The 14,648-nt window shown below is 37.9% G+C and overlaps 1 protein-coding gene across 1 annotated transcript in view; it reads right to left on the bottom strand.

Moving 5' to 3' along the window:
* The window catches only part of dpp4 (dipeptidyl-peptidase 4), a 32,098-nt gene extending 17,748 nt beyond the window's left edge, over positions 1-14,350 (bottom strand). Inside the window, exons 1-11 of the mRNA XM_049471122.1 lie at positions 14,176-14,350; positions 13,233-13,317; positions 10,770-10,862; positions 7,565-7,659; positions 7,399-7,473; positions 7,258-7,310; positions 5,092-5,161; positions 3,160-3,280; positions 2,016-2,170; positions 418-515; positions 80-209 (exon numbers count right to left, since the gene is read on the bottom strand). Of these exons, the coding sequence (XP_049327079.1) occupies positions 80-209; positions 418-515; positions 2,016-2,170; positions 3,160-3,280; positions 5,092-5,161; positions 7,258-7,310; positions 7,399-7,473; positions 7,565-7,659; positions 10,770-10,862; positions 13,233-13,317; positions 14,176-14,178 (978 nt within the window). The 5' untranslated portion in view covers positions 14,179-14,350. The remainder of the gene's footprint in view (positions 1-79; positions 210-417; positions 516-2,015; positions 2,171-3,159; positions 3,281-5,091; positions 5,162-7,257; positions 7,311-7,398; positions 7,474-7,564; positions 7,660-10,769; positions 10,863-13,232; positions 13,318-14,175) is intronic.
* Positions 14,351-14,648: the final 298 nt, after the last annotated feature.

Here is a 14,648-nt window from a genome sequence, read left to right as displayed (position 1 = left end):
TAACGTCCACATTCTTACAACTGTACAAAAATAATTTGGGAGAGCTCTAGAATAAAATACAGAAATGAAGGGTTCATACTGTAGTTTCTTCCCAGGTGTCGCCACTGAGTTCGTACAGCTGCAGAGTCACGTAGCTTTGAGTTCTGTTCTGCCACTGAACTGCGATTCTCTCGTCCGTCGCCCAGGTGACAGTGCTCAGGTAATGCTCTCTAAAAAAAACACATCAGAATTTGGAGAAAAACCCACAACACTGGAAATAAACTAAGCCTGGTCTTGAGTTAATCACCCTGTCAGTAGGGAGAGTGCTGGGATTGCTCTGTGTATAAATAGCAGCCCAGGAAATCGTTTCAGTAAACATGAGGCTTAGTCAAAACCGCAGTTTCTAAAAAGTGCACGTCACATTTCGGTCATACTTACACTGCCCCAACAGCACTTGGCACGACGACCTCCATAATTTTGGACACGTTTGTGGAGTCGACCACAAACAGGCGCACTGTCGGATTCGGTGTTCCTGGCTGAAAAAAAGACAAAAATATCTGCTGCTCAGAGAGAGAGAGAGAGACATGTATGCAAAGGCATTTCCTCTGCCAGGACTGTGTTTATTTGGACAGCCCTGATGGTGAGTTTTTACCCTTCCAAGAAAAACGAGGTACAGCCTACCATGGGAATAACACACACCAGTGATAAAGATAACAATCAGAAACATGAGACATTTCTGAAGCCATAGCTGGATCAGCACTAGCTCTGAGCTTCACATTAACCCAGTTTAGCACTACTGTTGCTGTTGCCTGAAGACCATTGAAATATTACCAAAGTAAAAATAATTAGTTCCAAATAAAATCTGACCATTCAAACTACAATCCCAGACAAACACTTCTTTTCTTTCATGACCATTTAGGCCTAAAAATACCTTTCTAGGAATTATTTCTAGGAATTAAATAGTACATTTTCATATCTAGTTTCTTTTTATCCAACAAATGAAATTTTTTTTTGTGTTCAGATTCAGATACAGCCAAACATGCTTTCGCCCTTTTCAGGATTTCACAAGCAGAACTGAAGACCAAATTCACCCAAATTAACACTGATTTATATTCAATCAAACTCACAAGTAAAAACATCAGTCTAGTCCTTCTGAAGGTTCTAGATCTGAGGTTGGCTGTAAATATGACCAGTAGTGTGAGCAGACTAATAATCTACAGACAAACATATGTTACATATGTTATCACAAGCTTTAAAATTCAGATAATACAACTTGATCTACGTAATCTAGAACTGCTAAAACATGTTTCAGTGTCTTGTCATTAGCTCAGCACATCTCATTATTTTGAGATAGTAAGTCATTATTTTCAAATAGTATCTCATTATTTTAAAATAGCAAGTCATTATTTTGAAAGAAAAAGTTTTTTTCCCAAAATCAAACACACTTACCAATGATTTAGTATTTAAAAAAATGACAAAGTATCTCAAAATAATGAGATTGTATTTCAAAATAATGAGATAGTATCTCAAAATAATGACTTACTATCTCAAAATAATGAGATTATATTTCAAAATAATGAGATAGTATTTTAAAATGACTTACTATCTCAAAATAATGAGATAGTATCTCAAAATAACGACTTAGTATATCAAAATAATGACTTACTATTTCAAAAATAATGACTTTCTATATCAAATAATGAATTAGTACCCCAAAATGTGACTTAGTACCTCAAAGTATTGAGACAGTATAATGATTTACTCAAAATAAGGACTTACTATCTCATAATAATGACTTACTATCTCAAAAAATGACTTACTATCTCAAAATAATGACTTAGTATCTCAAAATAATGTATCTAATGTAATTAGTATCTTGAAATAATGACTTACTATTTTAAAATAATGAAACAGCAGTTTACTTAATAATATTAAAAAATGTTCTGGATTTGTTTTTTAGTTCAGTGGTGGGAATGGTCTTCTATAGTTAACTCCTGTTAACTGCAGTGATTTGTTCTGAACTTGTTGTCTCTTACCTTTGGGTACGGGATGATGACTGTGTTGGGGTACTGGCCCTCGCCGTACCAGGAGTACTCGATAGTGTGCACGCTGGTGTCATTAAACTCGGCAAAGGCGACATATCTGCCCGTTGGAGACCACCACAGGGCATGGTTTGTAGAAAACATCTCCTCTAAACATCAAACAACACACAGTAAAAACAATGCAGCTTATAGAAACTACAGTGCTGTGCTGTGATAGTATACCTGAGCATCTACTTATAAAACTCTATATATAATAACTCTATTTAACTCTATATAACATTAGAATAAACATTAATAAACATAAAGCCAGTGGTCAGTGAGAGTGTCTACCTGTAATTAACTCTATATAACATTAAAATAAACCCAAATAAACATAAAGCCAGTGGTCAGTGAGAGTGTTTACCTGTAATTAACTCTATATAACAACAGAATAAACCCAATTAAACAAAAAGCCAGTGGTCAGTGAGAGTGTCTACCTGTAATTAACTCTATATAACAACAGAATAAACCCAAATAAACATAATGTTAGTGTTCAGTAAGAGTGTCTACCTGTAATTAACTCTAATAACAATACAGCAACCCCAAATAAACAATGCTAGTGGTCACTAAGAGTGTTTACCTGTAATTAATTCTATATAACATTAAAAAAAGCCCAAATAAACAGTGTTAATATTCAGTACGAGTGTCTATTTGTAATTACCTCTATATAACATAAAAATAAGTCCAAATAAACACAGTGTTAATGTTCAGTGAGAGTGTTTACCTGTAATTACCTCTAACAACAACAGAAAAAAAAACAAATAAACCTAAAGTCAGTGATCAGTGAGTGTCTAACTGTAATTAACTCTATATAACATTAGAATAAACCAAAATAAACACAAAGTCAGTGATCAGTAAGTAATTAATTTTGAAATGTATAAGAGTACAGGTGTGTGCTCCCTTTCTTCAGGTAATTTAGACACTGTAAGGTAGATCGGTTCAGTTCCAGCAGATCATCAGATATTATTAAAAGACTGATTAGATAAACTAGGTATTTAATAAGAACTGTGAATTCTGGCCTTCCTCCAACAGTTAAGTTAACACACTCACATGAAACTGCATAGTGTTTATTTGTATATATCTTAATGACATTTCTTACCTTCATACACCCAGTCAGGAATGCCGTTCAGGATCATGTTGTGTAACCCATTAAAGGTAACTTGCTGTGACGGTAAAGTAGGGCTGGCCTTCACATACACATTATACATCCAGACGTAGGCCTGGTTTAAAGAAACGACAATTACATAAACTGTAGAATTTGTTTGTTACAGTATTATTTTTTTTCTTTGAAAATCACATTACGATGACAAAAAAATACTGTTTGTATGTTTGTAATGTGTCACGTGATTTTAAGAAGTAATTCTCTATAAGTGGAATAGCATGATTGAGTGGCAAAAATTATTCTTTGTTTAATTTTAGACCTTACACAATACTGTTGTCATGCTGATATAATCATTGTCAAATACTGTTTATAACTTAAATGACATAATAAAGTGAATAAATCTAAAAATAGAATTTCTTTCTTGTAAAGTAAGTAAATATTATTTATTTTGACATGTAATGTATTTGAAACACTTTTAAACTTGGTTCTTTTTCCTCCTTGATTTGTTTCTTATTTTATTTAATTTTCTTCCCAGTTTAGAAGGTCAATTAACCAACCCACTCACTAGGGCCCCTGGGGTGTGATGTGGGGAGAGAGAGCGCTATCTACCCACCCAGAGAGAGCAAGGCCAAATTTGCTCTCTCAGACTCCGGCTGCTGATGGAAAGCAGCATGACCTCAAGATTAGGGGTGGGCGATATGGCTCTAAAATAATATCACGATATTTCAGGGTATTTTTGCGATAACGATATACTTGCCGATATAGGAAAACAAAAATAATTCATTCATTTCAGGCATATAGTATAAGAGTATAACAGAACAATCATAATGTGGCAAAATAAATAATATAGCACAAAATAATATAATGCAGCAAAAAATATTGCAGAATATGTAGTGCATGCATATAAACTGCAAACTAAAACAATTTTACAATAAATAAACCTAAAGCTTCACAGTAAATAATAGACTACTTTTAAGACAGAACAGCCCTGTTATCACGATATGGATTTTTAATATCATGATATTTCTGTGTCACGATATATTGTATACAATATAATATTGCCCACCGCTACTCGAGATTCAAACTGGCGATCCTCAGATCATAGTGGCACCGCCTTTGTCTGCTGAACCTCTCAGAGCCCAAATATGGACTTTTCAATCTAAGATTATTTTATCTGTACTGTCTGTTAAAAACTGGCAATTTTCTGGCAGCAGAAGTTCCAGAAAATGTCTGTAAACTTGGTAACTTTCTTGAAGCAGAGATGCCTAAAAATGATTGTTTTTACTGTCATCCCTCCTGCCAGAATAGTATATTTTTCCATTTTTAGTAGTGTAAAACTTCTCCTGATCCAACTTCTCACCCTGTGCATAGCTGCACACTTTAGTTCTTTACTCTCATAAATGCTGTGCTTTCATATTTAACTTCAGCTTCATAGACCCTAAAATTAAACCCTGTGGGACTCTGCATAAAATTTCAAACTTTTTCTACAGTTGTTTCTGTATTATCAGTAACAACTATGATAACAGATCTAGGGATTAAACCTTTAAAATAGTGTAGTTAAAGTAATCTTTTTTTTTTTTAATTAAATTTAGTATTACATCTTGGTAGTCAGCTAGCATCACTAAGTTTCAAGTCTTTATCTCATCTTTATTTTCCCAAACTGCTCATTCATCTCTTTTAACACACACTTAAAGTAATAGTGAGGTAGCAACGCCCAGGCGTGAACAATAAATCTCAGTGGAGATGATTATTACAGGTCTATAATTCTCAAAGCAGATAAAGTTCAGTCAGCAGAAAGTGAGATAACAGGTTTGGGCAGGACTGTGGTAAAGATATGAGTCTTAAAGGGTCAGAGGTACAGGGGTCACATAAGGGCAACATTTTCCAGTGATGTTTTATTGTAATTGTTTCATGATCTTTAATACTCACCAGTTTGTGGCCAGATGGAGACCACGCCAGATACTGGATGTCGTGGGGCAAATCTGTAGTAATAAAAACCCTAAAGATAGAGGAAAGACTTATTAATTTGATCATAAAAGGAATATATAAAACTTACTATTTTAAATATTGTTATTAATTTATGTTTAGGCATGGTGCCAAAAGGTACCATGTAAAGAGTACTATGCTCCTGGCTGTACTGTTCCTTTTTATTTTAAATTGAAAGTATTGGTTTATGATTCAGAAAAAGGCAAAATATTTTAATAAATATCATTAATGTGCTTTTGCTACTATTTCTGCAAAGCCACATATATTAATTTTGAAAACAATGTCTGGTGGGTCCCAGAATTTTTTCCAGCTATAACAGGTTGTGCTGGTGAACTGAGCAATTGTGGCGCTGCTAATGGCGATGATGCAAGAGCTACTACGAAAATGGAGATATCAGAACAGTTTATATCTGCTCATTGAGTGCACTGTTAAACCAAAAAACACACAATTACACCTGAAGAGAAAAGGCGATAAAAATTAAAGCACACCAATTTCATGTGCTATGAAAAAAAAACCTGCGACAAAATACATAAAAAAAACACTTTTTAGTATGATTGGTGAAATTACACATTCTCACTAAAACATGTGGACAAATAGTATATACTTGAGTTTTTTTATCACAATCCAATTAACAATGAAGTTATGCCGATGTGTAAAACTGAACTAAATATGATGATTTGCAAATCCTTTTTAACCTATATTTAATTGAATACACTAAAAGAACAAGATATTTTTGTTCAAACAGATAAATAAATATTTAATAAGTGAATATGCAAATATGTATAAAGGGAGCATCCCCGAAAGGCTCAGTTGTTCAGTAGCAAGGATGGGGTGATATAATAATCCATTGACTGTGTTTAGCTGGACAGAGCATCGTCTTTCAAAAGTCGGGCGCCCCCTGCTGTTCGGTTGAAGAAAGCTGTGTAACCCCACCCATCCCCATAGGTTTTAATGGTAAAACAGACAACTTTCATTTACGTTTTTTCCAAAATTCTGTAATTCTACCTCCATTATTTAAATGCAACAGCTAGTGTAACCTCTGCTTATATTGTTACATTTTTATATCCCCACAGAATTTGTTTTGTTAAAACGTTATTCAGCTCTATTAAAATAGGTGTGGTTATTGTAAAAGGACTAGTTATGGGCGGGACCAATAACAGACCGTCAGCTCCGCACTGCAGTCTGTGACCTCGAGACAGCCCTCAGGGGCGGGGTTATTTAAATGAGTAAGCTGTCTCTCCACAGTCTTTCTCCCTCCTCTGGTCTCTACTGCGCAGACTCGGGTATCAGGATCGCCAACATAGCGAGAGATTTTGGCTTCATTTTCATTTAATGAATAGGAATGGCGACACGCCGTCCATCTTTTTTTACAGTCTCTGTAATAATCTAATAACCAAACAGATTAAGAACAATGCTTTCCAACATGCAATTGCAAGGAGATTAAGGATTTTCTCATCTACCGTGCATAATATCATCAAAAGATTCAGAGAATCTGAAGAAATCTCTGCTAGTAAGTGGCAAGGCAAAAAAACAACATTGAATGCTTCACGCACTGCCTTAAAAATTCAAATCACTCTGTAACAGATATTAATTACCACATGGGCTCAGGAACCATTCAGAAAACCATTGTCAGTGAATACAGCAAGTTAAAACTCTGCGATGCAAAGTGAAAGCCATATATCAACACCCAGAAACACAGACGGCTTCACTGAGCCCGAGCTCTCCTGAGATGGACTGACGCGGAAGACAATGCCAAACCATATTCTGCTTGTATTACAACAGCATGGCTTTATAGTAAAAGAATGGGGGTTCTAGACTCACCTGACTTCAGTTCAGACCTGTCTTCCATTGAAAATGTGTGTAGCATTATGAAGCACAAAATACGAGAACTGAGACTCCGGACTGTTGAGTAACTAAAGTTGTACATCAAGCACAAATGAGAAATAATTCCAACTATAAAGCTTCATCAATTACGTGTCCTCAGTTCCCAAACTACTATTAAATGTTTTTAATAGGAAAGGTGATGTAACACAGTGCTAAACATGACCGTGTCTTAACTTCTTTGGAATTGGGGATGTAAACCATTCTTAAGGACTGGAGACCACTAACCCTCTTTCGACGTCAAAGATGGAGTAGGAGGCAGTGTAGGAGTGTCTCCAGATCTGTTGGATAACAGATAAACAACTTAAATGTGTAAATATCTGAACCAGATAAAGTACTTATTGATGATTAATGCGGTCAATATCTTACCTTTGTGTAATTGCTCAGAAAACAAACAAACTTGCGGTCAGCTGATACCATGTAATCAAAGGCCTCCACTTGATCCTGTGGTAGCGAGAAGTGTATTAGTAAAGATAAGGCCACACACACACACACACACACACACACACACACAGCTTCATTTGAGATATCTTACAAATGACTGGCGTTTCAGAAACTCCTTTTCATTCGCTGCAGAAAGATCAACCAGTATGACCGATCCGTTTGGCAGCTTATGCAGGTACTCATTATCTGTGAGATAAAAAAATAATAAAAAAACAGAGTGCAGAGTGTCATGAGGATCACACGGTTTGGGTCATCCTCCCTGACCCGTGGCACTGCTGTGTAATATAAACACTTGGTTATTAAGTCGTGAAGGCTACGTTCACTCTACTGTGCAATTATATATAACTGTAATGCTTACAGAGGACGCTCCCAGAGCTCCAGAGCTCGGGGGAACCTGCTTAATGTGGATACTATATTATGCTGGGGTGGATAAATCATGCAGCTGCAGATCAGCTGCTAAAGTCTTGGTGCCAGATACCACAGGACACCTACAGAGATCCTGTGGAGGCCATGTCCAGCTGGGTGGTATGGATGGCTTGGCACACCAGGAGCACACAGGAGCTAGTATTGTGTCCTTTTCATGACTTTTGTGAGTTACTTTTTTTTGTTTGCATGGACAATTCTAGCCAGATGCCGCTGGTCACGATCATTATCACTACTGTGCTGTCCACCGTGGACAGTAATGCCTTGTGTGGGATATTTCCAGTTGTACACACAACACTGGCACCCACTATCAGACTTAGCTCAAACTCTTGCAAAAATTCTTGTTGTTTTACTATGAACTTGCTGGCCAGTGTTTAACCTCATTAATAAGATAACACTTACACTGATATGCGTGTTCCTAAGCCGTCCCCTGAGCTAAGATTTTATCTATTTGCATACTGCTATCTCATGACCTTTGGCACATCACAGTGTGTCCAAATGTTTGTGGACACTTCTTCTAAAGAATGCATTCGGCTACTGTAAGTGGCACCCATTGCTGGCTCACTGCTGACCTTCAATTTTTTAGAAGAAACAATGAACGAGATGATGTCCCAATGCTTTTCTCCACATAGTGTACATAACTGGTCAAAAGTTTTAGAACCCCCTGCTTTTTAGTTGTTCAGTAGTAGTGCTGTATGGCCCAGAAAAGCTGCATTTCTATTTTCTCATCTTAGCAATGACTTAATCACTGCACTTCACCTATCAGACCTCTAATTTTTTATTTCTGAAATTTAGACGTAGTCCAATGTTAAGCTGTGGGTCAGCAAGACCTCTTCATGTACCAGTTTTCTCCAGTTTCCAAGAATCTTTTGAAGAGTCTCTCTGGCTTCACTTGTAATGTCTCTAAAGATTAGACTTCTGCTTTTAATAGATACAGAAATATCTGTGTTTGTTTTATTATTATTATAAAAGTCTAAATGTAAAAATGAACCCCTTCCCCCCTTCTTCTATCTATATGTGTTTATGTTAAGGTTTTTAGTTCACTTGTTGTCCTTAAAGGCCCTGGAATTTTACAGCAAATTTTTGTTCACTGGATTTTGCACCATTTCCAGTTATGGACTGGGCCTTAAATTAATAAAAAATAAAGAGAAAAAATGCTTATGCAAGGTGTAAACAGCCTACTAAATGACTGTAACCCTCTCAATCGAATATAGCTCTTAAATGGCCTTGGATGTCTCGCATGATAATACCTAGTAATAAAGTTTTACCAGCTGCAGCCGTGGTTAATTTGTTCATGACCGAAGTACACCGAGTCTGAAGTATCATTTACAAGCAAGCAGTAGTATCAGTAATGTTCACATGAGAAAATGCATATGGAGACCCACATATATATCAACCAGCAGGTAACTTAAAGAAAGCAGCTTCTGTTTCCCTCCAAAGAGGCACCTCTGTCCCCAGCAAGTTCTAAGAGGCTCCTGCTGGGGATACGCAAGCACACTCAAACCGGCTGAGGGGTTTATTCATCCAGTGGTTCCTGGGCCTTCCCCCCGCTCTCCTTCCAGTTGATGGTCATGATTCTTGATACTGTCATGCCTCTAATCAATTGAAATGTAGAAAAAGACACACATCCAGAGCACACTACCATCCACTAGCTGTGACATGTGCACATTGTGCAACCACCTAGCAACACCACAGCAACCACCACAGACAGCATAGCAACACCTTTAGTAACCACCTAGCAACACCTCTGCAACCACCTAGCTGTCACTTAGAAACAACATGGCAACCAACACATATACCATAGCAACACCTTAGCAACCAGCTGGCAACCACTTAGCAACATCATAGCAACCAGCCACTAATCAGCACTGCAATCACATTCGCAGTTCTGCAAAGACGTGTTAACCCAGACAGCCTGCCTGTTTCACGGTATATCACTGTATTTTTTTTTATTACTTTTTTTTTGTATAACTGGGCTTTAATATAGATTTTTGAGTTAATGTACTGTTAGGAGTACATATAATACAATACACTAAGGTTTTAAATTAAGGCTTTGATTAGTATTGGGTTTACTTTGTCCCACAAAATTACACAATATATGAAGAAATCAGACTTTATTACAATGTAAACAATAGTCCTCAAAAATAGATACGCTAACAAATTTAAAACAGCTCCAAAATTAAATATTTTAATAAATAGTTCCATAAACACTATAAATAAATTGCACAAATTAGATACAAGTTTAATATCAATTTATTATATGTTATTCCTGAAGCCATTAGAGGTATAACAGAAATGCATATATGTTCAAGTTCACCCTGCGGTATACAGAATAAACCGCTATACTGTCCAGAACTAGTCTTGAACATCTCTGGGTAAATCTCATCCATTCCCAGTGCCTTGCTCCTCAGTGACCTCAGATGTTAATTCAGATTCCGCTTTAGCCTCAAGCCCAACTTCTTGGACAAAGAAGGACTTCCTTCCTAGAGTTTCTCAGAGTGTTTCTTCCAGTGCCAAACAATATCCTCAGCTATTTAGATCTTCACCATCCAAACTAGGCACAATTTGGGCAGTGTCCTTCCATCACCTTCTTAGTTTCCGGAGAGTAATCCCGCACCTTCCTTCCTCCTTCAACCCAGGAGAATAAAGATCAGCCAAAGATGTCTTGGCTGATCAACTGAATCTGGGAAATCTGGGTTCCTTTAAGACATATTATTTACTAACCAATGTAAAACCAAACCTTAGATTGCTTTAAGGATGCTTATGCACAACAAGAAGCTCCTACAAAACTTTCTAGACATGTATAAAAACTGTACAGACCTCATATGCATTCAGTAATTGTTTAAGGTTTGAGAATGCTGGGGTTGACTTACCGGAGACCCATCGCAGGTTAAAGGATCTGGCCCTGATGGTGCTGTTGAAGTAGTCATTAAGAGTAAACGTTCTCATGGACTCTTCTTTCTTCTCTGGAAGCACAAACATAATATTTTTAAACTGACACATTAATTGCCCAGATTGCATTATCAGTTCTCATGTGTGTATCTAGTATTTGTTTTAGAAGCTCCGGTAAGCGAAAACTCCTGCCTCTTCCCCAGTCTCCCTTATTAGAATGCCAGTAGTGGAATCCGATTAAAGCATTTTCGAAGTTCATGTTTACACTCTACTCACATAAAATTAAATGAAATAAAGCATTCAGCATCACTCATCGTGCTTGACGTGTTTTTCAGCTGAAATGTATGAGCTGTATAGGACTAGCATAATAAAGTCAGCTGAAGTAACTTTGCCTTAACATTCGTTTGTTTACCAAAAAAAGCTGGCTGCCTTTCTCTTTATGGATTTCACTCATGTTATGAACTCCTGTTTTCTGTGTCTCCATACAACCTAATTTAATGTGGTACTGTCAAAATGCTGCTTGGTGCATTTGGGCACGCTGAGGCAGGGAAAAGTGCTCAGAGTAATGATGTGCCTGCATGCAGCTGACATGCAGTTCTTTTCCGGTGTATGTTCGTCCATTATAAACGACATATCTGGTATGTGGTGGGCTTTACGTTACATTGCAATGTAACGTACATTTGAACTGTAAAATGTACCCTAACTACCCTAATCTAACTTACCCTTAGCTAGTTTAATCAACCTTTTCTATCCTCTCTAATCCCTGTCTTACTTATTTTTCTTTTGTTGTTTCAAATTAAAAGCCCTCTACAAAGTTTTGCGATTTAACAATATTTGATAACATTCTGAAGCATCACAAAGCTGTGGCTACAAAATAGAAAAAAACATGTAGCAAAACATTGATATCATTAAACATGTAATAAAAAATTATATTAATTGGAACCAACATTACGACAACTAACATAACAGGCCATTTATGATGTGTTGGGGGTTTTATCAACTATTTTTCTTAAGAAGACATTTGTAGTTCAAAAAATTGTAGACAAATTTTATAAAAATGTTTGGCATTCACCAGAGTTTTCATGATCAATGTTCAGTTTGAAGGATAATTTCATCCATCACTATGAACAGTTACGCATTTTAAAAACATCATGAATCTGACATAGACTGCTTTGGATTTTCTCAAGAACAAATGAAAGAAAATTCTTAGGAAGTTATTGGTAAATGAGGTCCAGTAAAGATGTTTTGTCTGAAATTTCTTAGTCATACCAACATTATCAGGAGGCTTATCTGTGAGATAAGATCAAGCAAACCACACATGCATGCCAAGGAGCATCTTGTGTCTGCACTTTATGTTTGTCTATTGCATTGTTTTTCCATGTTGCACCATGGTTCCAGAGAAACGTACTTTCGTTACACTATATCTGTGCTCAGATGTAATGACAATAAAAGCCTCTTGACTTGACTTGACTTGTCCACAAAATAGTCTTTACACTAACAAAAATCATACTGTAGTTCAGGTGATCCAGACTGAGATCACCTCTTTTTGTCTGACCATCTTTGTGGCACCTTTCACACTTTCTTTTTTGGTTCGGTCCAAACTGAATTTTTTTAATGTTTGAACCAAACAAGGAAGGTGATAAAACCCCCTAAACAGTAAAATGAAATGTTGTGCTTTGTATATCCGAGCTTAGAAATTCAGAGACAGCCATAATGTGGCACCCACTGGAACAGAGAGGGTTAAAAATAGCCTTAATCAAGGGCCAAATAGCACCTCTTTTACTTGTTAGAAGCAACTGTTGTGAATGTGATAATGCAATCATCATATAACCATTCAGGTACTTGCGAGAGTTTTATGACTGAGGAGATATATAAGAACTTTTATTACAGACCCACTCCTGATAAACAAATAAATCAGAATAGAGCTAATGATTTATTTGGGAAAAACACTGAAAGAAATTCAAAATAAAACTCACAAGGCTGTTAAAGTTTTTTAGGTCTGACCACATCAAATATTAAAAATCAATATTGGTGACAACCTTCTGCCTATCTGCTTATCTGTCCACACCTGCCAGAGTTATAGTAAATTTATTACGACTCATTACGCAACCGGAAACGACCTTTGACCTGAGTGAAAGTTCAGAGCATGTTAATGGTCAGTCACATCAAGCCAATCATTCTTAGGCCGTCACAAGGGAAACAGTAAGGTCAGAACCGGTACATCTGTACATGTACATGATGACCCACCCAGGACCATCCTGGAGCCAATTAGATTCACCACAACTTGATCAAACTCATTCAACTTCATTTAATAAAGAAATAAAATATGCCGTGAGGTCTTGCATTTATCTGACCTTCAGTCAGACCAGTAGTGGGCTGGTCCTTACGTAACAGTAAGTGTCTCAGCAGTGTGATTTACTGTGGGGTTCAGGTCTGGCACCTACCATTCAGAAACAGGGCTGTCGGGACAGCTATCAGAATCACCACCACGGCCACCCCGAGCACAGCAAGGACAATCTTCCATGCGTTCTGAAAAGGGTTAGAAAGCATCAATACAAATGGACACTGTGGAAATGCAGACATCATAAATGCAGGCTAACCATCATGTCCAGAATGGTCATGCTGGACAATTAGCTTGGACATTCTGGTCATGCTGTTCATGGTGGTCAATCATTTTGGATATGCCGGTATCCAGCTTAATCATGCAAGCAGGCAAGACCAAGCTGGTAAACACCCAGGACTACCATGACCAAGCTGGTTGACCAGCATGACCAGGTTGATTGGCCATCATGACCATAATCAAATGCTTTCTCATGCTAGTTTTTGTGGCTGACTGGCATGGTTTTGCTGGCCAACCAGCTAAGACCAGAATGACCAAGCTGACTGACTGCCATAACCAGTATTAAAAGGTTGTATGACCAGCATAACAAGCATTTGATTTGGGTCATGCTGGCCAATCAACTTGGTCTTGCTAGTAATGCTGCTCATGGTGGTTAATCATTTTGGACATGCTGCTCAACCAACTTGGTCATGCTAGTTTTGGTCAGTTTGGTCGTGCTGGTCGACCACCAAAATGATTGACCACCATGAGCAGCATGACCATTAAGACCAAGCTGATTGGCCAGCACTACCCCAAATCAAATGCAATGTACACTGAGCTGGTTTTCGTCTGGATGAACAGCTTTTTAACCACTTTGACCATCTAAGAACAGCTTGAACCACCTGAAACCAGTTACCAGTATTTTTTTAACAGGCACATGCCCCACAGCAGGTTCTCACAGTTTTAGCTAGGCATAACCTGAGCTCGTGCAGCCGCTGCAACCCAGTTGGCAACTGTAACAATGCATGCGTAACATTCGTGCGTAAAGTCTCTGGAGTAATACTGACCATGTCTGGCTCCTGAGCTGATTCAGACAGAGAGGGAAAGTAACTCGGCGTGGAGCGCGCGAGCGAAAGAGAGCAGGTCGGCCGAGCTGGGTTCCTCCTCGCGCGTTTCTGCTGAAGTAGTTTTAAGAAAGGGAAAGCGGAGGGCTCGCAGCGCGCGCTCACCCCCAGCGTTAAATATTAGCTCGCGCTCAGCTGTAAAAAAGGGGGGACAATAAAATATCGGCTAAAGATTAAAGTTCATGTGAAAGCACGCTGCGTGTCGCGTCGCGCGCTGAGGGAGGGAGTTTGCTGCAAACTTTTGTGCGCCTGCTGCTGCTGCACACGCTGGAGCGGTGCTGTTTACTCCACACTCACAGTCTGCGCGAGCCTGCCTGTGTGTGTGTGTGTGTGTGTGTGTGTGTGAGGTGAAGCAGTAATATGTGCTGAACAGGGTTAAGGAGAGGTAGCTGACCTGCTGCTGCAGTCTGGCGGGA

This window comes from Astyanax mexicanus, chromosome 23, assembly GCF_023375975.1.
Source record: "Astyanax mexicanus isolate ESR-SI-001 chromosome 23, AstMex3_surface, whole genome shotgun sequence".
Taxonomy (NCBI): Eukaryota; Metazoa; Chordata; class Actinopteri; order Characiformes; family Acestrorhamphidae; genus Astyanax; species Astyanax mexicanus.
Note: the sequence above shows the minus strand (reverse complement) of the source record. Positions and strands in the feature narration are given on the sequence as shown.